The sequence below is a fragment of the Ranitomeya variabilis genome, chromosome 6 (genome assembly GCF_051348905.1).
Source record: "Ranitomeya variabilis isolate aRanVar5 chromosome 6, aRanVar5.hap1, whole genome shotgun sequence".
Classification (NCBI taxonomy): Eukaryota; Metazoa; Chordata; class Amphibia; order Anura; family Dendrobatidae; genus Ranitomeya; species Ranitomeya variabilis.
In genome coordinates, this window is record NC_135237.1 from 79982084 (window position 1) to 80005914 (window position 23831).

The window sequence follows — 23831 nt, forward strand, 5'->3', positions numbered from 1 at the left end:
GAAAAGGATTTTTATTTTTAAGGTGAGTGCACAAAAATCCCTATTTTAGTATACTTTTCAATGCAGTGACAAATGGTATAGCACACCAAAGTCTTTAAAAAAACATCAAACCCATTACAGGTGATGAACACATTTGGAATATACTGTGAACATGATCTAAGCGTACATTTACACTGGCCGATTGTTTTGGTAGTTCGTTGGATGATTGACATCCTGTTTAGACAGTTTATTTATCTGGAAGGGTTGTTCCTAGGAACGCTTGTTTTACCATAATTGACCTGTCTAAGCAGGATGCCAGTCACCCTACAAATAATCAAAACGCTCATTTGTAGGGTGAAATTATTTTACATCTTGCTTAAAAAAAAATCATTGTTGGCAGGATATAGTCCTAAAGTAAACAGAACAAGTGCAGCCAACAACAATGGTATTTGCTCACAGAATGAACATGCTAATGATCGTTCTGTTAGCGAGGGAAGCGTGGTCGGCCTGTCGAAAAACATTTATCAAACAACTGGCAGTGTAAACAAGCCCTATCTCTTTGAATTCTCTGGGAACATTTTTTATTGCATAAACAAATAATATAACAATTTAAAATAGTTAATAAAAAAAATCAGTAATTTTGTAGTATTTACCGGTCAAAAATGACTGTGGATTGAAAAATCCTGAAAGCCACACTACTGCTGGCAATACCAGGTCTTGTGTCCACATATCCAGTTCACGGCATCTTAATAAAAGATCATTAATCCTGTTAAATGAAAAAACAAATGCATTTACTGATGGACTATTGGGAAACATTCACTTTCTTCCATCTGCACTTTAAGGTAACTTTTCAGAGTAATCTGTTGTGTGTATATAGGAGGAATACCACTATTTCTGGCGATTATATGTCTTGTGTTCTAAACCGTTTTTCCCTCTGCACTTTCTCTTTGTGTCTTTTTGCTTCTGTTTTCCTCCAGCTCCTTCCCTTTCTACTCCATAAACTTCTATAGGCAGCCAATGTAATTTATTTCCTCACTGAAGACAAACTTCAGCATTTTCCAGAGGGAATGATCAGCGGGGGGGAGAAAAGAAGTGGCAGATTTGCGTGGCAATTTTTTTTTCGAATAAGAAATACTATAAAGTTTTATCACTTGTACTGTTGATATATGAAAAAATAGCGTTGTTAATATTTAAATAGGATCTTTGGCTATAATTTAATAATTTAGTGGGATTCATAAATTGGACATTTTATCTCGTATGTCAAATAAAATAATATGGATGGTTAAGGTCGGCTTTAGAGTTTCTTGCCCAGTGTCTGCAGTTTCCTAAAAGAAAGCATTCTTTCTGGTTGAAAGTAAATAAAGATGCAAAAAAAAAAATGCTTAAAAAATCTAAAGCAGCTTCTTCATTATTAAGTAAAGAAAATACATAAAGATGTTTAAAAATATGTGAATATTAAATGTATATTCTGCTGGAGTAGAATACTTGAGAGATGACTATGTCTGACTGAATCCTATACTTCTCACAACTTCATTATACAATGGTTTTGCTCTGATTAACTTACAACCAGAAAACCCCTCACAGTGTGCAGGACAGATTTTTCCCATAGTAGAATGAATATTACATTTGATACTGTGTGAAATCTCATCTCTTATGAATAATGTGTCACTTTACATTGTTGCATGAATATACCGTACATTATACATCATGAAAGGCAATAGAAAATAATATTCACCAATGTCCTAATCCAAACGTTGATGGGTACGCCAGTCTTGTCCATGAGTCAGGAACACTGTCATAGTACAATGCAAGCTGTAGTGCCTCCATATCTGAGGAAATGGTTAATTCTCCCTAGAGTGACGAGAAGAAACTTGCCATTTTCATGTGATCTTGTGTTATAAAACATGATTCTATTAAAACTGTCTGTACCTTTAACCCCAGGTCTAACTCCTTAAGAGATCTTCGGATCTCGCTCATTAAGATGTTCATTCGCTCACATTCCTGGAAACAGACAAGGATGTATGGACTTCTCTCTGTGGTCTTCTGCATGATCTCCTGTAAGTTATATTCTTCTGGGAGCTTCTCCAGAATCTCATCAATTATATTCTTAACCTAATATGAATAAAGTGAAGAAAAGCTCAGTTTAATGGCTCATTCAGATTTCAGTGTTTTTTCTCATACTCAAAAAACAAACAACCAGTCCAATTTTCATCAGTGTTTGGTCAATGTGTTCACTTTTACTATCGGCGATTTTCTTTGCCCATTGCAATGTTAAAAATGGAAAGCAGACAATGAATGCTGTCATTAATTGTCAATGGGCCCAAAGACTTGTATTGATGTTACACACCTGTCCCGAGTATCATGGACTTTGCTCCCTTTTCCTGGGTCCATTGCCCTCTGTTGTGCTCCACGTCGGGTTTTGCAGGTTGCCTGGCATGGATTATGACATCTCACTAGACCTATTTAAGGCGCATTGACATACCCCTGTGTTTTGGGATCAAGACTCTAGACCGCTATGTTTCGTGTGCGCCATCATCTGTGCACACTTAGCTTTACTTGCTTCCATCCCTGCTGGGTTCCACTTCATCCATCCTGCTGCTCCTGACATTTCTGAGTGTGACAAATCCTTTCTGCCCATCTACCTTCCAGCTTGCTGCATCAACACCCACAGCCCTGGGGCTTAAAGGATCCACCTCAACTGGTGAGCCCATACAATTGGTCATTTTGATCCCTGATCGAAATCTGACAGTTTCTGTGAATTTTCATGGACGCATGTCCCACAAAAAAATACAGACATATGAACAGCTCTATAGGTTTTAATGAGCACATGCTCTATCTGTGGACGACACGAATAGAGCACCTATGTGAAGCATGAATGTGTGAATGAGGTCTAAGCCATCACCATATACAATCTTGTTCTTCAATGGTACTTTGTGTTAAGATTGCAACGACTGTTAGGAAATATAGAAATCTACTCTATGCGTCCCAGGAGATTGGCCATCGCCATCCTCCTCACCATTATATGCTTAGGTATAAGCAGGAGACACCCTGCTATGCAAAGCACGACAAAAATATTTTAGAGTACCGCCGCCTGGTGAAATGGCCATTTATACACCAGCCAAAAATGGAACAGATCTACAAGAAATCAAAGGTGACCATACTGATTGGATGAAATACTGTGCAACCTGATATTCACCCAAAGATCTGCTTTCTAATGCATATGGAGGTGTCCCACCTCTCCGCCAATGACAGATGTGTATGAAAAGAATGTTTAGGCATTTTGGATTCAACATATTTGATCCATTAGTTTTCATAGGATATAAACTGCTGCCAGTAGTGTCAGCAGTTTATTTCCATCTACACGGAGTTGAAAGAGTAAAGCAAATGTATGAAAGGGTCGAGAGGAATAGCTGTCAGGCAAAGCATTCAACACTTCTGTTGTCTGTGGGATTTCTACAGCACAATTTGCTTCAGGAACATGCAGAAAATCCTGCAGACCGGCAAACAGTGAGGGCAAGCTCATCTCATGGGATCTATGTACAAATGGGAAGAACTGTAGCATTCAACCGTTATGTACCTTCTCCTCTGCACTCATTCCGGATCCTTCACCAATCAGGGTATCTTTAGGCTGCATTTCTAATATCGTCTTGAACAAGTTATCAGAAGTCACTGTTAGGAACTCAATCTCAGCATTTGGGTGCAGTCCATACAAAACAGGGTTTTCTGATGGCAGCATATCATCTATATAGGTATGATATCCAATGTAATCCAAATTTGGTGGAGCCAGGAATCCAGGAGCTAACGACAATTCACCGTCAAGCTAAATGTGAAAAAGATACATAGAGATTATTCAGAAAGAAGAAAAAAATATTATTTCGCTTATATTATAATAAATCTGTACCCTAGTGAACCAAATCACATCAAGTAAATTGTATCAAGTTACAGCAGGTAGATTGTACAGGGTGGGCAATTTATATGGATACATCTAAATAAAATGGTTATGGTTGGTGATATCAACTTCCCGTTTGTGGCATATTAGTATATGGGAGGGGGAAAACTTTTCAAGATGGGTGGTGACCATGGCGGCCATTTTGAAGTCGGACATTTTGGATCCAACTTTATTTTTTTCCAATGGGAAGAGGGTCATGTGACACATCAAGCTTATTGAGAATTTCACAAGAAAAACAATGGTGTGCTTGGTTTTAACAACTTTATTCTTTCATGAGTTATTTACAAGTTTATGACCACTTATAAAATGTATTTAAAGTGCTGCCCATTGTGTTGGATTGTCAATGTAACCCTCTCCTCCCACTCTTGACACGTTGATAACAACACCGCAGAAGAAATGCTAGCACAGGCTTCCAGTATCCATTGTTTCAGATGCTGCACATCTCGTATCGTAAGGCAATTGTCTATGCTGTGAAGATATGCTGTGATTACTGATCAAAATCCTGTTCCTTTTTGCGACTGTTGTGTTACCAGAAGGCATAATTTTCACCCCATGAGCATGTGAATATCAATGAGCTCGTGCATTTGGTATACCAGTACTAGATCTTCTTTGTCTTACAGGACTACCCCTTCTGATCCCAACAGTGATGACCGACCTTTCAGTATCCCGATCACCTCTTTTTTTGTAAGCTACATTTCTCTTTGGTAATGTGGGTTTAGCATCACACAATACTCTACTAGATCCACTGTAAGGCCGGGGTCACACTAGCGTATTGCATCCGATGCGAGAGCATCGGATGCAATATGCTAATGACCCTCGGCTCCTGCTCTGCTGCGAGTGGGAGCCGAGTGTCATGCGTCTGTGCTCCGAGCCTCTCGCAGAGAGCGGATCGGAGCACAGCTGCGGAGGAGGCGGAGAAACTAATTTCTCCATCTCCTCCATTGCTGGGGTCAGCGTTTAACGCACATCACTCAGATGATATCTGAGTGATGTTGTTGTCGTCTCACTCGCACCCATAAGCTTATATAGGTGCGAGTGAGCCGAGAGTCGGCGGAGTGTCCGTGATAATCGCAGCATGCTGTGATTGTCTCGGACCGAGGAAAACAGCCGACAAAAAAAATCAGCTGCTGGTAGCTGCCCCATAATTTAACATTGGTCCGAGTGCAATGCAATTTTTTATCGCATTGCACTCATCCGTTTTAGTCGCCAGTGTGACCCCGGCCTAAGTGTTCAAAAACAATTACAATTAAGGGATAAACTAGAAGTGATCATTAAGATGTAATCTTGCATAATAACTTCTCTCTTACCAGTGCTGGACTCATAAACTCCTCTAGGTATGTCTGACATAACCTTCTGTCCCAGTCATCAGTTATGTGGCCACCGTACATAATTTCTCCGAACAGGTATCGCAAATCCTCCCAGGGTACCTGCATACAATAATAAAAACTTATCATAAAGGAAATACATATTGCACATTTGCCCTATTTAATATTACATCTACAAAGCAGTGGGAGATTCGATTTTCTTATGTGGCTCAAATTAAAGTAAAAAAATTAATATTTTTGTCCGCACTCTCAGGACCAAGCTGATAATTTGGTATACTCAGGTCAGTAAGGTCTATCTGTAAATTACAGGTAAACTGCTGCATATTTTATTCAGTCACCGCCAAACAGTCATCTCACATTCTATAGAAATTGGCAGAGATTTATAATTATTAAATGAGACCTGTCACCTTATGAAAAGCGGCCAGTTTTTGCTCTTATTTTATTCCAACTGCTCTCATGAGTATTCCGTTTTCTATCATTTTTAAATCTGCCATGCATAGTTAGCAAGGCCGAAAAAAGACATTTGTCCATCCAGTTCAGCCTATATTCCGTCAGAATAATAACTGTAAGATATAATATTGTTACGCTCCAGGAAGACATCCAGGTCTCTGTTGAACCCCTCGACCATCACCACCTCCCTCAGGCAAGGAAATCCAGATTCTCGCTGAGATAACAGTAAAGAATCCTCTTCTATGTTGGTGGAAAAACCTTCTCTCCTCTAGATGCAGGGAATGCCCCCTTGTGACCGTCACCTTCCTTGGTATAAACAGATCCTCGGAGAGATATTTGTATTGTCCCCTTATATACTTATACATGGTTATTAGATCGCACCCCCAGACGTCTTTTTTTTTTAGACTAAATTATTCTAATTTTGCTAATCTCTCTGGGTACTGTAGTTCCCCCATCCACCTTGGAGAATAAGACGATACTTTAAACTAACAGAATAATCTTACTTTTACTTGATTGGTCATTTTTCACTGCACACCACAAAGGGAAAAGTTGGTTGGAGGGGGTGTTTATTAAGGGGGAGGGTGAAGAATTTGGTTTGTAACATGTATGAACATTGATTTATATGCTTGCTATTTGTGTACCTGAGTTATGTAAGATTGTCTTTAGTCCACTGTTCTGCTGTAACTTTTGACATTGGTTTTCATAAAAATGTATTGATTAAAAAAAGATGGCCATGACCACTGCCTAACTGCGTGTATGCATTTTTTTATTATAGTTGAGAATCTAGATATTTTGTTTAGATTGTAATGTTTTTAGTTGGTAGTGTTTGCATATCCCATGGAGAGGATAAAAAAAAGTGAGTGACTAAAATCTGAGAAGACATCACTTCTGAGTCACTTGATGTAATTGAGTTTGCCCAACACTGCATCTGATCAGGTGTATCTTAAAGGAGAGTTCCTTTAAGTTCAGGTAGAGCTAAAATTATTTGAAAAAGTAATAGTTAACTCAAGATGGAGGCTTTTAAGGTGCCAGAGATGTCCTTAATACCTTATACTGCTGGATACTAAGGAGATCTCAAGACCCTTGAAAGTTGCCCACTCACATTTCAAACTACATCTAGTTGTGTATATTGCTATTATATATGACTGTTCGAGAAGTCTCAACTCATATTTTCGCCCTGTAGCTAGTTTCCCTCACAGACCTGATAACGTCTGTTCTGCTCAGCAGTCATAACATAGACTTACAATGGATTTTATCAGGGACAGGGTTCTTTATACTTGATGAAATAAAGCAACACACAGGATGTCAAGGAGAGATGAGAACCAAATAGAAAAGAATAAACAACAGTATGAATTGAGCCTTAAGCCGAATTTACACTGGATAAGTGGTCAGATTCTAACAACAACGATCCATCATTCACGATAATTGTGCAATGCGAATGGGTTGAACGAGAACGATTTGTCCAAAACCGCTTGTTCATTGTTCATAAAATCGTTTGGCGAGCGAGAATATTTTCAGTCGACTTTTGAAAATTGTGTCATCTAAGTGGAGATTTGTTTGCTCATTCTACAATTTGACCGGCAAAGATGAAGAGTGGAAATTCAAGCCTTAAATAGGGTTTATCGTCTTCCAAGGCAATAAACAGTTCAGTAGCAGTTGGAGCATTGGAACGTGGACATATTCCTGATTGTTGCAAAAAAAAATTTGGTTCGCTAATTCGATTACATTTTCTATGTTATCAATGGAAATGTTTGTACAGTACTTTATGAATTCATGTATTCAAAATAATGAGTCTGACTTATGGGATCTGAACGCTGAACACACCTACAATTCCGATTATCTGTCTGTGTGAACACAGTGCATGATGTTTAATATTACGACGTAGCGATCGTAATTCCACCGTTCCATTCACAATTCGTGTCCTGCATAAACACTTGTCTGACGTCATTTGCTGGTCGTGAGTTATGGTGGCATAGTTCATTGTTTAATCTATTATCTGCTCATGCAAACAAACTTTAAATGACTGCTCGAAATGTAAACCAACAATTGCTTGGCATAATAATAGTAACTTGAAATATGAGATCTTACAGAGGTAACAAAAGCTGAACATGCATTATGTACTGATTGCAATTACCCCTAAATGCACATTATATGACCCAAGATGTGTAGCCAACCATCTGCTGCATGTTAAGAAAGTGACCACTGAGACCAGTGATTGGCTATAGTGATCTGGTGATCAACAAGATCTCATCAATTCATGTACGGTGTGGACCACCAGAGCGGTGGTCCTGGAACATCATCAAATTCAAGGGGCAAATAAGGGCTTTCTCTTTATTTTATAACATTCACTACACTATCGTAACTTTTAGGAGATCCTGGAAACTTTTCTTACGTTAACAGATTATATTAGAGGTTATATGTCTTAATGACATTATTAGCATACAGTGTTACCTGCCATAATCACACATAAGAAATGTTCTAGAAAAAAACTTGGTTCTATATGACTGTTTAAAGCGCTCGGAACAAACTCAGCCCACCTAAGTATTATTTTTCAAAGTCACCTTGTTAATTTAATAAGTATGGCACAAACTTGTTTTACTTTTCAAATAAAATCACTCATTTCACCTTAATTTCATCTCAAGTAGAGTATCAGTGGGAATGTCACAACAAGGTGGCATCCCTAATACATAAAAATGACACGCACAAAAAAATTGCAGTGTTATTTATGTATGTGACGCGTTGCAAATTGCTTCCATCATCAAAACTAATTGTAGTGATTATTAATGCAACGTTAAGAACTGTCAGATTTGCTGTATGTAATTACATTTTTGCAAATGCTTCATTACCTGCCTAATGAATAAGGAACACACGTACATGTAAAGCACTGCTTTTGTTAACAGAATAAAGGGCATTTTCATTGACGATTTTGACTTTTTCTGATAGCACTTTATCATTGATAACATTTTTTCCAGTGTTGTATCAGTATACAGTGTGTTGCCTCATGTACAAATACAACAGTCAAATATCCTTTTCGTTCCCCAATATCTTTTCAGCAAGACGACAAACAAAATAAGACAGAGATGTAGTAACCCATTAGGTATGTGGTGATGTTTCTAGGAAAAAAATAAAACAGCTATTGTTTTGCGCTTGCTGTTCATCCCCTTTACCTCCAAGGGTGGTTTGCATGTTAATGACCAGGCCAATTTTTACAATTCTGACCACTGTCCCTTTATGAGGTAATAACGCTTCAACGGATCCCAGTGATTCTGACATTGATTGCCTGTAATATATTGTACTTCATATTAGTGGTAAAATTTCTTTGATATTACCTGCGTTTATTTGTGGAAAAAAATGGAAATTTGGGGAAAATTTTGCAATTTTCGAACTTTGAATTTTTATGCCCTTAAATCACAGAGATATGTCACACAAAATACTTAATAAGTAACATTTCCCACATGTTTACTTTACATCAGCACAATTTTGGAACCAATTTTTTTTGTTTTGTTAGGGAGTTATAAGGGTTAAAAGTTGACCAGCGATTTCTCATTTTTACAACATCATTTTTTTTTTAGGGACCACATCACATTTAAAGTCACTTTGAGGAGTCTATATCACAGAAAATACCCAAAAGTGACACCATGCTAAAAACTACACCCCTCAAGGTGCTCAAAACCACATTCAAGAAGTTGATTAACCCTTCTGGTTCTTTACAGCAATTTTTGGAATGTTTAAAAGAAAAAAAGAACATGTAACTTTTTTTTCACAAAAAAAAATTACTTGAGTTCCAAATTTTTTTATTTTCCCAAGGGTAACAGGAGAAATTGGACCCCCGAAGTTATTGTGCAATTTGTCTTGAGTACGCGGATACCCCATATGTGAGGGGGGACCACTGCACAAGGCAGGGCTCAGAAGGGAAGGAGCGCCGTTTGACGTTTTCAACGCAAAATTGGCTGGAATTGAGATCGGACGCCAAGTCGAGTTTGGAGAGCCCCTGATGTGCCTAAACAGTGGAAACCCCCCACAAGTGACACCATTTTGGAAACTAGAGCCCACCAAGGAACTTATCTAGATGTGTGGTGAGAACTTTGAACCCCCAAGGGCTTCACAGAAGTTTATAAAGTAGAGCCGTAAAATTAAAAAAATAATTTTTTCGACAAAAATGATCTTTTGACCCCTTATTTTAATTTTCCCAAGGGTAACAGGACCCCAAAAGTTATTGTGCAATTTGTCCTGAGTATGCTGATACCCCATATGTGGGGGTAAACCACTGTTTGGGCGCATGGCCCCTGATGTGCCTAAACAGTGGAAACCCCCCACAAATAACACCATTTTGGAAACTAGAACCCCCAAAGAACTTATCTAGATGTGTGGTGATAACTTTGAACCCCCAGGTGTTTCACTAAAGTTTATAGCGCTTGGGTGTGAAAATAAAAAAATCATTTTTTCCACAAACATGATCTTTTAGTCCCCAATTTGTTTCCCCAGGTGCCATGACCCAGGTGCCCAAACAGCAGAACCTCCCATAAGTGACCCCATTTAACGAATTACACCTCTCAATGAATTCAACTAGGGGTGCAGTGATCATATTGACACCATGGGTGTGTCACAGAATTTTATACCATTGGGCAGTCATGGAAAGAGACTCGGGAGAAACGGAGCACTATTTGCCTATTCAAGTGAATGGGTCTCTGCACGTCAGTGTGTTTCCACGGACCGTGTATCTGTGGGCAAAACACACTGACATGTCCATTTTTTAATGTCAGCACGGGCCACAAAACATCCAGCACACGTGCATACGCATAACACACATGGATGTCATCCATGTGACACGCATCAGTGCCGGGGAAGAAGAATGATTCTTCCCTGCTTGTGCCGATCGCGGCAGAGCAGGGGAGAATGATGAGAGCCGTGTTCAGCACCCAGCGCCGGGGAACAGCACTTACTGTAAACGCTTCTTCCCTGGCACCCGTCCTTGTGGCACTGATGCGGCACACATGTGAAGTTTTAATGTTTTGGCGCTTTTATACAATAAAAACTATTTTATATAAAAAAATAATTATTTTTGCATCGCTTTATTCTGAGAGTTATAACTTTTTTATTTTTCTGGTGATGGAGCTGTATGGGGGCTTGTTTTTTTGCAGGACATGATGACGTTTTCAGTAGTACCATGTTTATTTATATCCATCTTTTTGATCGCGTGTTATCCACTTTTTGTTCAGCGGTATGATGATAAAGCATTGTTTTTGCCTTGGTGTTTTTTTTTTATTTATGGAGTTCACTAAAGGGGCTAACTAGTGGGACAGATTTATAGGTGGGGTCATAATGGACGTGGCGATACCAAATGTGTACTTTTATTGTTAGATTTTTTTAATGCAAATATTTATTTATTGATAGAATAAATATTGATTTTTTAATTATTTTTTAACCCCTTAACCCCTGGAGCTTTTTTTGTTTTTTGTGTTTTCGTTTTTTGCTCCCCTCCTTCCCAGAGCCATAATTTTTTTTTATTTTTTTGTCAATGTGGCCATGTGAGGGCTTGTTTTTTGTGGGACGAGTTGTACTTTTGAATGACAACATTGGTTTTACCATGTACTAGAAAATGGGAAAAAAAGTGCAGGTGAAATTGCAAAAAAAGTGCAATCCCACACTTGTTTTTTGTTTGGCTTTTTTGCTAGGTTCACTAAATGCTGAAACTGCCAGTATGATTCCCCAGCTCATTATGAGTTCATAGACACCAAACATGTCTAGGTTTTTTTTTTATCTAAGTAGTGAAAAAAAAAATTGCGCAATTTTCCAACACCCGTAGCATCTCCATTTTTTGTGATCTCGGGTTAGTGAGGGCTTATTTTTTGTGCGCCGAGTTGATGTTTTTAATGGTACTATTTTGGTGCAGATACGTTCTTTTGATCGCCCGTTATTGCATTTTAATGCAATATCGTGGCGACCAAAAAAACGTAATTCTAGGGTTTTGATTTTTTTTCTCGCTACACCGTTTAGCGATCAGGTTAATTCTTTTTTTTATTGATAGATCGGGAGATTCTGAACGCGGCGATACCAAACGTGTGGGTTTGATTTTATTTTTATTGTTTTATTTTGAAAGGGGGGCGATTTGAACTTTTATTTTTTTTTATTCTTTTCATATTTTTTAAAACTTTTTTTTTTTTTTTTTTACTTTTGCCATGCTTCAATAGCCTCCATGGGAGACTAGAAGCTGGCACAACTCGATCGCCTCTGCTACATAGGAGCGAAGCTCAGATCGCTCCTATGTAGCAGAATTACAGCATTGCTATGAGCGCCGACCACAGGGTGGTGCTTACAGCAATCTGGCATCAACAACCATAGAGGTCTTCAGGAGAAATCTGGTTGTTATGCCAACGCACTCATGACCCCCGATCACGTGACTGGGTCAGCGGTACGTGCATTTCCGGTCCGATGGACGGAAGCGCTTGTTAAATGCCGTTGTCAGCGTTTAACAGCGGCATTTAACTAGGTAATAGGCGTGGGTGGATCACGATTCCACCTGCGCCTATTGCGGGCACATGTCTGCTGTACAAAACAGCTGACATGTCCTGGCTTTGATGGGGCTCACCGCCGGAGCCCGCATCAAAGCGGGGATTCTGCCATCGGACGTACTATTCCGTCCGATGGCAGAAAGGGGTTAAATATTTTTACACTTATTATTTTTTTCAATTTATTCTTACTTTTACACTGTGTCCCACCATGGGACAATCATTTTGTGTAGGCTGATCGCTTCTCTGGCATGCAGATCTGCATGCTTTAGAAGCTGTCGGCGCTGTAGTTTCTGTACACTAACCTGAGAGACTTCCTGACATGCACTGCGCATGACTCCATGGCAGCAATCGGGACCCCGCGGCACGCCGCGGGGGTCTCCGATCCAAAGGCAAAGGGGCTGTCAGTGTTCAATCTCAGCATTTCGGGGGTTAAAGTGTCGGGAGCGGTCCTGCTCCTGGCACTTAGTACCGGGTGTCAACTGTGAAAATCAGCTGACACGCGGCCGCACACACCACCCGTGTGCGCGGCCGATCGCTATGACGTAATATCCTGTCCATGGTCAGGCGGGCCCAGGGCACACGGACAGGATAGAACATCAGATGTCAGAAAGGGGTTAATATATTGTATTCCTCATTAGTAATATGATTTATGGAAAGAACCAGTTAGATACTGCGGTATTGTTACTGTAGATGGATACTACATTTGTTATGTAAACTGAGAAGTAGGACTTTGAAGACTAACATTTTTATATTTTACTTAAGTGCATGTAAAAAAATAGAAAAGGTGTTTGCACCGTTTGATTTTTGTTTCCCTTCATATTGTTGGCTTCATTAGTTAAATGGAACCTGTCACCAGGTTTTCCAATATAAACTAAAACCTCTGCATTTAGTGCCTCGTTTACTGCAGACTAGCAAGCTGTATAGAATCATAGAATGTTAGAGTTGGAAGGGACCTCCAGGGTCATCGTGTCCAACCCCTGGCTCAATGCAGGATTCACTAAACCATCTGTCCAGCCTCTGTTTGAAGACTTCCATTGACAGAAAACTCACCACCTCTCGTGGCAGCCTGTTCCACTCAAAGATCACCCTCACTGTCAAAAAGCTTTTTCTAATATCTGATCTGTATCTTCTCATTTTCAGTTTCATTCCATTGCTTCTCGTGTTTTCATATGCAAATGAGAATAAGGATGATCCCTCAACACTGTGACAGCCCTTCAGATATTTGTAGACAGCAGCTGTTAAATATCCTCTTAGCCTATTTTTTTTGCAAGCTAAACATTCCCAGATCCCTTATCCTTTCCTCGTAGGACATAATTTGAAGTCTGCTCACCATCCCAGTAGCTCTTCTCTGAACTTGTTCCAGTTTTTCAATCTCTTTTTTAAAATTTGGTACCCAGAACTGGACACAGTATTTCACATGAGGCCTGACCAAGGAGTAGTACAGGGGGATAATTACCTAATGTGATCTGGACTGTATGTTTCTCTTAATACATTCTATAACTGTGTTTGCCTTTTTTGCTGCTGCATCACACTGTTGACTCATGTGCAGTCTTTGATCTATTACTATACACAAGTCTTTTTCACACAGGCTGTTGCATATAAGACCCCAACACCATCTACACCAGTGATTTTCAACCTTTTTTGAGCCGCGGCACACTTTTTATACTTAAAAAATCCCGGGGCACACCACCAACCAAAATGGCACAAAATGACACTAAAACAGTACATATTCTACATATAGTTAATAATATAGATTCTAAATGTATTTATACTCACTCAGTGTGAAACCTGGGCCTGTTTCGATATTTTCCGCACCATGGGCACAGCGGATTTGGTTTTCCATAGGTTTACGTGGTACTGTAAACGTGATGGAAAACTGATACGAATCCGCAGCGACCAATCCGCTGCGGATCCGCAGCCAAATCCGCACCGTGTGCACATAGCCTAATTCTAACCCTAATTCCAACCCTAACCCTAATTGCAACCGTAATTCTAACCCTAATTCTAACCCTAGCCCTAATTCTAACCTTAGCCCTAAGTGCAACCCTAGCCCTAAGTGCAACCCTAGCCCTAAGTGCAACCCTAGCCCTAAGTACAACCCTAGCCCTAAGTACAACCCTAGCCCTAAGTGCAACCCTAGCCGTAAGTGCAACCCTAAGTGCAACCCTAACCCTAAGTGCAACCCTAACCCTACCCCTAACCCTAATGGAAAAACAAAAATAATTATATTTTCTGTATTTTATTATTGTCCCTACCTATGGGGGTGATAAAGGGGGGGGGGTTATTTACTATTTTTTTTATTTTGATCGCTGTGATAGAACTTATCACAGCGACCAAAATGTACAGGAACGAATCTGCCGGCCGGCAGATTCGGCGGGCACACTGCGCATAAGCCCGCCATTTTCCAAGATGGCGGCGCCCATGGAGAAGACGGCCAGACACCACGAGGGACATCGGAGCTAGGTAAGTATGGGGGGGTGGGATCGGAACACGGGGGGGGGATCGGAGGACCGGGGGAGCGGACAGGAGGGAGGAGGGGAGCGTACAGGAGATCGGGGCAGAAAGGACGACCGGGGAGGCGATCGGTGGTGGGGGGGGGGGCAGATCGGGGTCTCCAGCCATGGCAGATGCTATTGCAGCATCGGCCATGGCTTGATTGTAATATTTCACCATTTTCATAGGTGAAATATTACAAATCGCTCTGATTGGCTGTTTCACTTTCAACAGCCAATCAGAGTGATCGTAGCCACGGGGGGGTGAAGCCACCCCCCCTGGGCTGAAGTACCACTCCCCCTGTCCCTGCAGATCGGGTGAAATTGGAGTTAACCCTTTCACCCGATCTGCAGGGACGCGATCTTTCCATGACGCCACATAGGCGTCATGGGTCGGATTGGCACCGACTTTCATGACGCCTACGTGGCGTCATGGGTCGGGAAGGGGTTAATGATTATACACAGCATTAGGCATTACCTTGGCGGCGGGCAAATGCGAGTCTCTCCGCTCTCAGGATGACGCGCCGGCCTCGGTGACGTCATTAAGTCGCGTTCAAAGCTCGCGCATGCGTTATTCTGTGACTGCGCATCGCTGCCGGGGAACAAAACAAAGGGGGCACCATAGTTTGGGGAACTTTCCCCGCGGCACACCTGACCACTAGTGTGCCGCGGAACACTGGTTGAAAATCACTGCTCTACACATACTAGAAAAACAACTAATTTTAAAGGGAACCTGTCACCTGAATTTGGCGGGACCAGTTTTGGGTCATATGGGCAGGGTTTTCGGGTGTTTGATTCACCCTTTCCTTACCCGCTGGCTGCATGCTGGCCGCAATATTGGATTGAAGTTCATTCTCTGTCCTCCGGAGTACACGCCTGCGCAAGGCAATATTGCCTTGCGCAGGCATGTACTCCGGGGGACAGAGAATGAACTTCAATCCAATATTGCGGCCAGCATGCAGCCAGCGGGTAAGGAAAGGGTGAATCAAACACCCGAAAACCCTGCCCATATGACCCAAAACTGGTCCCGCCAAATTCAGGTGACAGGTTCCCTTTAATCCTTCCAAAACGTGTGGTCCTGTCTGATGGGCATCACTGGTCTTGCTTAGGTGCCTCTTCTATCCTCACAATTGCTGTCCTCCTGCCCTGCATCATGTGGATGATGACAAATCCTACGTCATCCACATAGCACCCCCAATATCGCTTCTGCAAAGCGGACTCTGACTTGCTGAGGGTAGAGCAAAGTACTGTAATGCAGATTTGTTGGGATAGGCCACAGAGCACTAATGACCTGGAAGTAATGTCAGCACATGCGCACTACAGGAGGCCAGAGCAAAGTACCCTTGCACAGGAGCAAGACTGAGAGGATTGTGTGGATGATGTAAAATGCTTCATTCACCTGAAGAATTGAAAGAGGACGGTGATTGCTAGGATAAAAGAGGCAGAAGAAAGACCAGCGAGAAGACCGAGCCGTATGGGGAAAGATTATAAAAGGTATTTTTTGGTATCTGCAGACTTATATACAGATTGCTAAAGTGCTGCAAACAAGCCATTCTTAGCTTATTTTTGGAAAACCTGGTGACCAGTTCCCTTTAATTCAGTATCTGTCCGTGAGCTGGTTCTGACAATCAGTTTATAACTGTTTTATAGGTCTTTTCTTGGAGCTTCACAGCTGATTTATGAACACTGACCACATTAAAGTTGAATTGAACTTTGATGTGGTTCGACATCATTGAAGATGAACCCAGAAAATTTCACATATAAAAGAGTTATAATGTAAATGCTGTCATTCATATCACTAAATCTCTCCAACACCTCTCCCCCTTTGGTGTTAGATGATGGCTTCAGTGTGCCCAAAATGATGACATAGCAGAACACTGGTGATATCAATGAACATAGGGAAGGAGTTGGGGGGGGGGGGGGGGTTCAGTGACAAGTCAGAGTCATTTCCTGAGCTGGAAACATCAGGAAGCTAACTTGCCCATACAACTCTATCAATGGCCACAAAGGTATGTCTCCACATGTCTAAGGCTAGTTTCACACTAGCGTTTTGAGGAGCTGCGGACTTCCTCCGTGAAGCCCTGCCCTCGGCCGCACCTCCGCCGCTAGCTCCTCCTACTTCTGCATGCGGCCTGCGTACCTCTCTTTAACATTAGGTACGCAGGTCGTGCCGCTGTATGTGGATGCTTCAGTATGTGTCGTTTTGACGATGCGGCGTCCAGCGTAGAACGCAGCTTGTAGCAATTTTTTTTTCTCCGCATCCTCAAAACGACACATGCGGAAGCATCCGCATACAGCCGCACGACCTGCGTACCTAATGTTAGATAGGTACGCCGGCCGCATGCAGAAGTAGGCGGAGCTATCAGCCGAGGGCGGGGCTTCACGGAGGAAGTCCGCAGCCCTCCGCAGCTCCTCAAAACGCTAGTGTGAAACTAGCCTAAGTCTCTACCCGATTATGTTATTTGTTTGTCAAACAGTTCAAAGATTGCTTGTTAGTATAAGATTCACGTTAAATTAGTGGCACACCACTTACCTTTGTATTGGCTTCTAAATAGTTGTATAACACATTAACACATATAGTCAGGTCCCCAGCATTGAATGGATAGCTGCGATTCCAACCCTGGGGACCAAATTTAAGTCTCCCGGCAACAGAAGCATGAAAATAGCAGAGAGAGAAAAGGATGCTCTTAAATTCATGTTCTCTCGCACACATTTCCAGGGTGTCCTGGAAAATACAATAACATAGCATAGAATGACCAAACACAGTACATACAAAAATATGTTTACGATCTTATCTAACACTATGGACTATTAAAAATGTACAAAAAAAAAAAAAATCATTTATGGTAAGGAGAAATAAAAAACAATATTCCAGAAAGAAGTCGAATTTTTGGGGATTGGATTTGCATGAATCCAGCAAAACTGAAAGTCAGCTGGCAGCCAATATCCTAGATTTTATTGAGCGGTTAAAATATAACAAAAAAACACTACAGTAATACCTCCTCACTTGCTTTCACGCCACCTCCGTCTCTCCCTGATCTACTGTTCTTCCATTACTGAGGCCCCATGTGGGGTGCTGCGTTATGCCAATCACAGGTCTCAGATTGACCTCAGCGCAGGAATGGAGCCACAAAAGCTGCGGAGTATGTGAGTGTAATGTTTTTCAATTATTTTTTAACCCAAATCCCATTCCTCATGCAATCCAGCAATTTGGAATCAGACCGCAATTATTCTTACTGATTTGAATCAGCCTACTGAATTCGAGCTTTGCCTTTATTTTTGGAGTGCAGTTACACAGTAACTTCTGGTGAACTGATTCAATACACTGATGGTAATATGGCTTCTTCTGGCCTCAGAGATGAATTTATGAACATTTTTTAAACTGAAGATTCATAATTATAGAGTAACATTTCCTCTACAGTTTACCTGATCGAAATTGTAAAGTGCTGCATGTAAGTTTGCCAGCATTCCCATGGGTGGCTCATTAGTGATTTTAATGGAATTTTCCAGTATTCCCTGAGGAATGATATGTTCTTCTGGAGATGCTGCTGGCTCAGCACTTATGAAAATTCGGTAATCCTCGTGGCTCCCAGTGCTGTACTTCTCAAGAAGTTTTTCCAAAGTCACCAACCATTTGGCCACTAAATGAACATTCTATGGAAAGAAACTTACAGTTGTCAAAATGTTTTTTAAAGTAAAGATAAATAATAACATTTACAAACATTATAATTACAGATTTTTTTTAAATAAAAGTTATTAGAAGTATAATAAGACGTAGACTCCCTGACATACCTGCAGGATCACCCAGTGTCCTTGCTCAGCGGCCTTCTCCATAGTGTCCTCTGCTACCGTTTCTTGCCCCTGTCCTAGAGAAATGTTATGGAACTTTCCAGAGTCGATAGTGAAGCCAAGTTTATTGCCTAATATATTAGGAAGAAATGTTATTATAAGAGGAAACTGCAGGGAACAAATCTGTTTCAAGAAAACCATAGTATATACAATCGTACATGTAAAAATGTATCTCATATCTTCAAAAATAAATTCTACATTCACTTGAAAAAGTGACACATATAAGATAATTCAAGGTGGAAAAACTGGTGCTAAAAAATTAGCAAAGTGAAAAGAAACGAAAGTCGGGTGGCAGCGTACAGATTTATATTCTTAAATAGGTGACATAATATTTCTTTACACTGCATGGAATTTACACAGTGTGTGTAACAAACAGTTCCTTGGGTCACAAATATCCAAATTTGATCCAGAAGGTGCAAGAATAATTATATACAGAAATAAATTCTACTTTATGAAACATCTGGTTTATAATTATTTAACGGCCTTCGGTTCAATCTCTAGCCATGGCGACTTGATGGATGAACACTCTATAGGAAGGATCTTGTGCAAGCCTAGGTAGGTCCACCAGGGTCTTTTCCTCGGTTATCTTGATAGTATGAAGCCATCAGGTTGCTGGTCTTCCTCCTCACCTTGTTCCTGTTATTCTTCTGACCATGATGTTCTTCTCTAGTGCTTTCTATCTTCTTATGTGTCCAAAGTAGGCAAGAAACAACTTGGTAATCCTTGCTTGGAGTGACATGTCTGGCTTAATTTGTACCACAATTGATTTGCTTGTTCTTCTTACCATCCATTGTATCTGTACTATATATACACAACAGAAAATTCCTGAATATTTTCCACTGCTTGGATGTTAATTTAGGGCTATATCAATGCACAAAATAAAGAGTCTGGGAATATAAACTGATGATGACCTTTGAATGTCTTAGTGGTGGAATGAATGAGTCGCATGGATTTATGTCTTTTTACATCAACTAAGGAACTTGCCCCTCAGACTATAAGGGGTCATCACAACAGAGACCCCAATCAGAGGACAATAAAACATTCCTTATCTAAGAACTGGCCCAATAGTTATGGACATAACTGTTTATCACTCATGATAATTCTGCTTCATGCCACCTGTCTTATCCATGGTTTTTTTTTGGGGGGGTTTTCTGTGCTATGTTGTGCATAAATATGTGATTCTTCAGAATTTGTATTAGTCTATGCCTGATGAAGAGACCTGTGTAGTCTCGAAAACTTGCAATTTGTTACCATCTTTTCAGTTAGCCATTAAAAAGGTATCAACCACTGAGGACTCTAAATTCTAAACATTTTTCCAAAATAAATTAAAAACAGATGACAATATCACACACCAGATTTATACCCAATACACAAAGTGATAGAATAACTTTAGGATATGTTTTACCATGTAATCAGTGCAGGTCTGATTTCTGGGACCCTCACCAATGTTACATGATCTGCATCCCAGTAACGTGATCCTAGCATAATTTTGATTGATAGGAATAATCATTGAAGAGATGAAAATAATGGAACTTACCAAGAGACTCTACATCTTTGAGAGGGTTCACCCCAGGAGATAGAATAAAGAAAATGGGGGTTGCAGGGCTGGTTTCTTCATAGGATTTGGCTAAATCTGGGCGTGTTCCCTCCACATACTTTGACCCTAGTTTTTCTTCCACAAAATTTCTGTTAGGGGATACAGTAGAGCCAATAAATACATAAATTATGGTAAATGAATACACAGAATGATAGATTATATATAATTGGAAATATGTACATGCAGCGCCCCAGAGTCCTGGTCGTTGCAGTACTGACGCTCCGCCGCTAAGGGGAGTGATGGTACTTCTGATGGCACTTAAGGAGTTCACCTGACCAGGTATCACAGTCACACTTTACACTTCACATTCTGGCCACCAGGGGGAGCAAAGGGTTCTATGCATTAGGCCACTCCTCACAATCTGGTAAAACTGGGGGCTGGATAGGAAGTTAGTCAGAAGCTGACTGGGTTGGAACCAGGCAACATCCTGTGGCAGAGGGTGTTGCGGGGGAAGATTCAGGGGGTCTCTGTCAGGGGTGGGATCCTGACAGTGGCCTAGCGAACAGAACAGAACAGAACGTTACGGAGCCGCGCCTGCACTCGAATGCGGCGGCATCCTAAGAAAGGAAAAGAAGCGAGGTTTACTGTGGAGAAGTGAGAAACGAGATCGCAGCAAAAAGGAGATAAAGCCAGTAGGAGTCATGCCGCGCCGTACGATTGAGGCAACATCCTACTGAGGCGCGTAGCCGGTGGCCGGAACGCCGAGGAAGTATTAGGCTCCAAGCAATACTTCAAACAGCGGCAGGACAGTTAATTTTAGGTTGCCTGTCTCACCTAAATCACCTAAGCAGACATAGGGGGCAATTGTGGGAGAGGGGCGAAACTAGGGTCCCGGAAGAACTCCAGGCCTACCCGTCATATGGGTGCGTCCTATCCATATCATCTGGGGGACGGAGAAGAACATCAGATAGTTGTGAGGAAAGAACATCAGAGAAAGAACAGAGAAAGAACATCAGATACAGACACAACAGTTGTGAGGACTATCCCGTGGTGCTCAGCAGGGAAGGACTACAACACACAGGTGCTAGAAGGTAGGCACTGATTTCCACCTGCAGAGGAAACTCTGGATGTGCCATCGGACCAGCCGGTCTTAGCCAGCCCTGTTAGCAGTACTCTGGATTGAGGATCCTGAAGCCTTCAGTAAAGAGGTAAAGAGACTGCAACCCTGTGTCCTCGTTATTCATCGCGACCTGCACCACGCACCATCACCACATCTTTCATTGGACGCCCCTTAGCAGGGTCACGGGCCGGGTCTAGCCACCGTGACAACCCCAGAACTGAGACAGAGAGGCCCGGTACTGAGTACCCCGCTGCCCTGCGTCTGGGGCGCTCGAACTTGGCGTCACGAACAGGATCTACTTAAGCCTGAAGAATCAGGTCATGTGTGCCTTGGAACTGTGACTGAATTGTGCTTGAAGTGTGATTTATTGCAAAGACTGTGGATTGCCACTTGCCGCCAAAAGTTCACGCTAAAACCGCCGCCATTGCAGCGCCACAGGGAGTGCAGAGGAAGAAGAAGGGCGTGCCATGGGAGGAGACTATCAAAGCGGCGCCAAAAGTGGCGACCGCCCCCTCCGACTACTGCTGCGAAATGACGACCTGCCAAGGAGCAGAGGAGAACCGCCCCCTGATTTGCAACGGCGGGAACAAGAGGAAGGAGAAGCTACGCCCTCAGAAAATGGAGGGGCAACGTGCATGTGCCACCGAAGATCCCGGAGCAGGGATGGCGACCAGCGAGTCCCAGAGCGACGGCGAAGTGATCCCGGCCTGTCCTCGCCCACCGGAGACGGACCCGAACCTCTCGGAGCTACAGGCGGCAGAGCCGAGCCAGCCTATCCCGAATATGGAGCCAGCTGATGCAAAGCAACGGAAGTCGGAGCTGTGCCAGGAGGCCGCCCGGGAGGAACCGCGGTCCGGGCTGCAGCCGATTCCAGCTGTTATGATCCGGTGACTTTGGAGCCGCATGAACTTTCTCTGGAGTAGGTGGAAACTGTACTGACCGCAAAACCTGAACTAACACAGCAACTAGAAGTAGCCGTGGGGTGTGCCTAACAAACCCTAGACACCTCGACACAGCTGGAGGACTAAATACCCCTATAGATGGAAATAGGAATACTACCTTGCCTCAGAGCAGAACCCCAAAGGATAGGCAGCCCCCCACGAATATTGACTGTGAGTAGGAGAGGAAAGACACACGCAGGCAGAAAACAGGATTCAGCAAAAGAGGCCACTCTAGCTAAATAGGGAAAGATAGGACAGAATACTAAGCGGTCAATATTAAAACCCTTCCAAAAATATCCACAGCAGATAATACAAAAAGTTCCACAATCTAACTAAAGACATGGAATGTATATCTGCCACTCCAGAGAATCCAACAAGACTGAGAAAATACTGACACAATCTAAGCTGGACAAAAAAAACACTGAATAGCACAGAATTATTAAGCACACAGCATGTGTGCCACAGAAACCAAAACCAGACACTTATCTTTGCTGATTTGGCAGAAGGCAGAAGGAACCAAACCAGGACCAAAACCTCCCAACAACCATGGACAACTGGCAAGGACTAAAGAATCCTGCACGCCTAAATACCCCAGTCAGAACTGCAATCAGCAGATACACCTGACCAGGACTGCAACTCAGGGACAACTGCATTACCACCTACAACCACCGGAGAGAGCCCAAAAGCAGAATTCACAACAGCACCCCCCCTTGAGGAGGGGTCACCGAACCCTCACCAGAGCCCCCAGGCCGATCAGGACGAGTCAGATGAAAACCATGAACCAAATCAGCAGCATGGACATCAGAGGCAAAAACCCAAGAATTATCCTCCTGGCCATAACCCTTCCATTTGACAAGATACTGAAGCCTCCGCCTCGAAAAACGAGAATCCAAAATCTTCTCAACCACATACTCCAACTCCCCATCAACCAACACAGGGGCCGGAGGATCAACAGAGGGAACAACGGGTACCACATATTTTCGCAATAAAGATCTATGGAAGACATTATGGATAGCAAAAGAGGCCGGAAGCGCCAATCGAAAAGACACCGGATTAATAATCCCAGAAATCCTATAAGGACCAATAAACCGAGGCTTAAACTTAGGAGAAGAAACCTTCATAGGAACATGACGGGAAGACAACCAGACCAGATCCCCAACCTGAAGCCGGGAACCAACACACCGACGACGGTTAGCAAAACGTTGAGCCTCCTCCTGAGACAACACCAAATTGTCCACCACATGAGCCCAAATCTGCTGCAACCTGTCAACCACCGAATCCACACCAGGACAGTCAGAAGGCTCAACCTGCCCAGAAGAAAAACGAGGATGAAAACCAAAATTACAAAAAAAAAGGCGAAACCAAAGTAGCCGAACTAGCCCGATTATTAAGGGCAAACTCGGCCAATGGCAAAAAGGCCACCCAATCATCCTGATCAGCAGACACAAAGCATCTCAAATAAGTCTCCAAGGTCTGATTAGGTCGCTCGGTTTGGCCATTTGTCTGAGGATGAAATGCAGAGGAAAAAGATAAATCAATGCCCAGCCTAGCACAAAAGGCCCGCCAAAACCTAGAAACAAACTGGGAACCTCTGTCAGACACAATATTCTCCGGAATACCATGCAAACGAACCACATGCTGAAAAAAAACAATGAAACTAAATCTGAAGAGGAAGGC

General features: G+C 42.2%; 1 protein-coding gene across 2 annotated transcripts in view; it reads right to left on the reverse strand.

Moving 5' to 3' along the window:
• Nucleotides 1–23831, reverse strand: part of DNAH11 (dynein axonemal heavy chain 11) — a 390030-nt gene that overhangs the window by 11324 nt on the left and 354875 nt on the right. For both annotated transcript variants that reach the window (XM_077268714.1, XM_077268712.1), the window contains 9 exons: nt 20094–20242; nt 18500–18627; nt 18134–18361; nt 17241–17432; nt 5236–5355; nt 3557–3799; nt 1909–2091; nt 1715–1830; nt 633–745 (listed from right to left, as the gene is read on the reverse strand). In XM_077268714.1, coding sequence (XP_077124829.1) covers nt 633–745; nt 1715–1830; nt 1909–2091; nt 3557–3799; nt 5236–5355; nt 17241–17432; nt 18134–18361; nt 18500–18627; nt 20094–20242 — 1472 coding nt within the window. The remainder of the gene's footprint in view (nt 1–632; nt 746–1714; nt 1831–1908; nt 2092–3556; nt 3800–5235; nt 5356–17240; nt 17433–18133; nt 18362–18499; nt 18628–20093; nt 20243–23831) is intronic.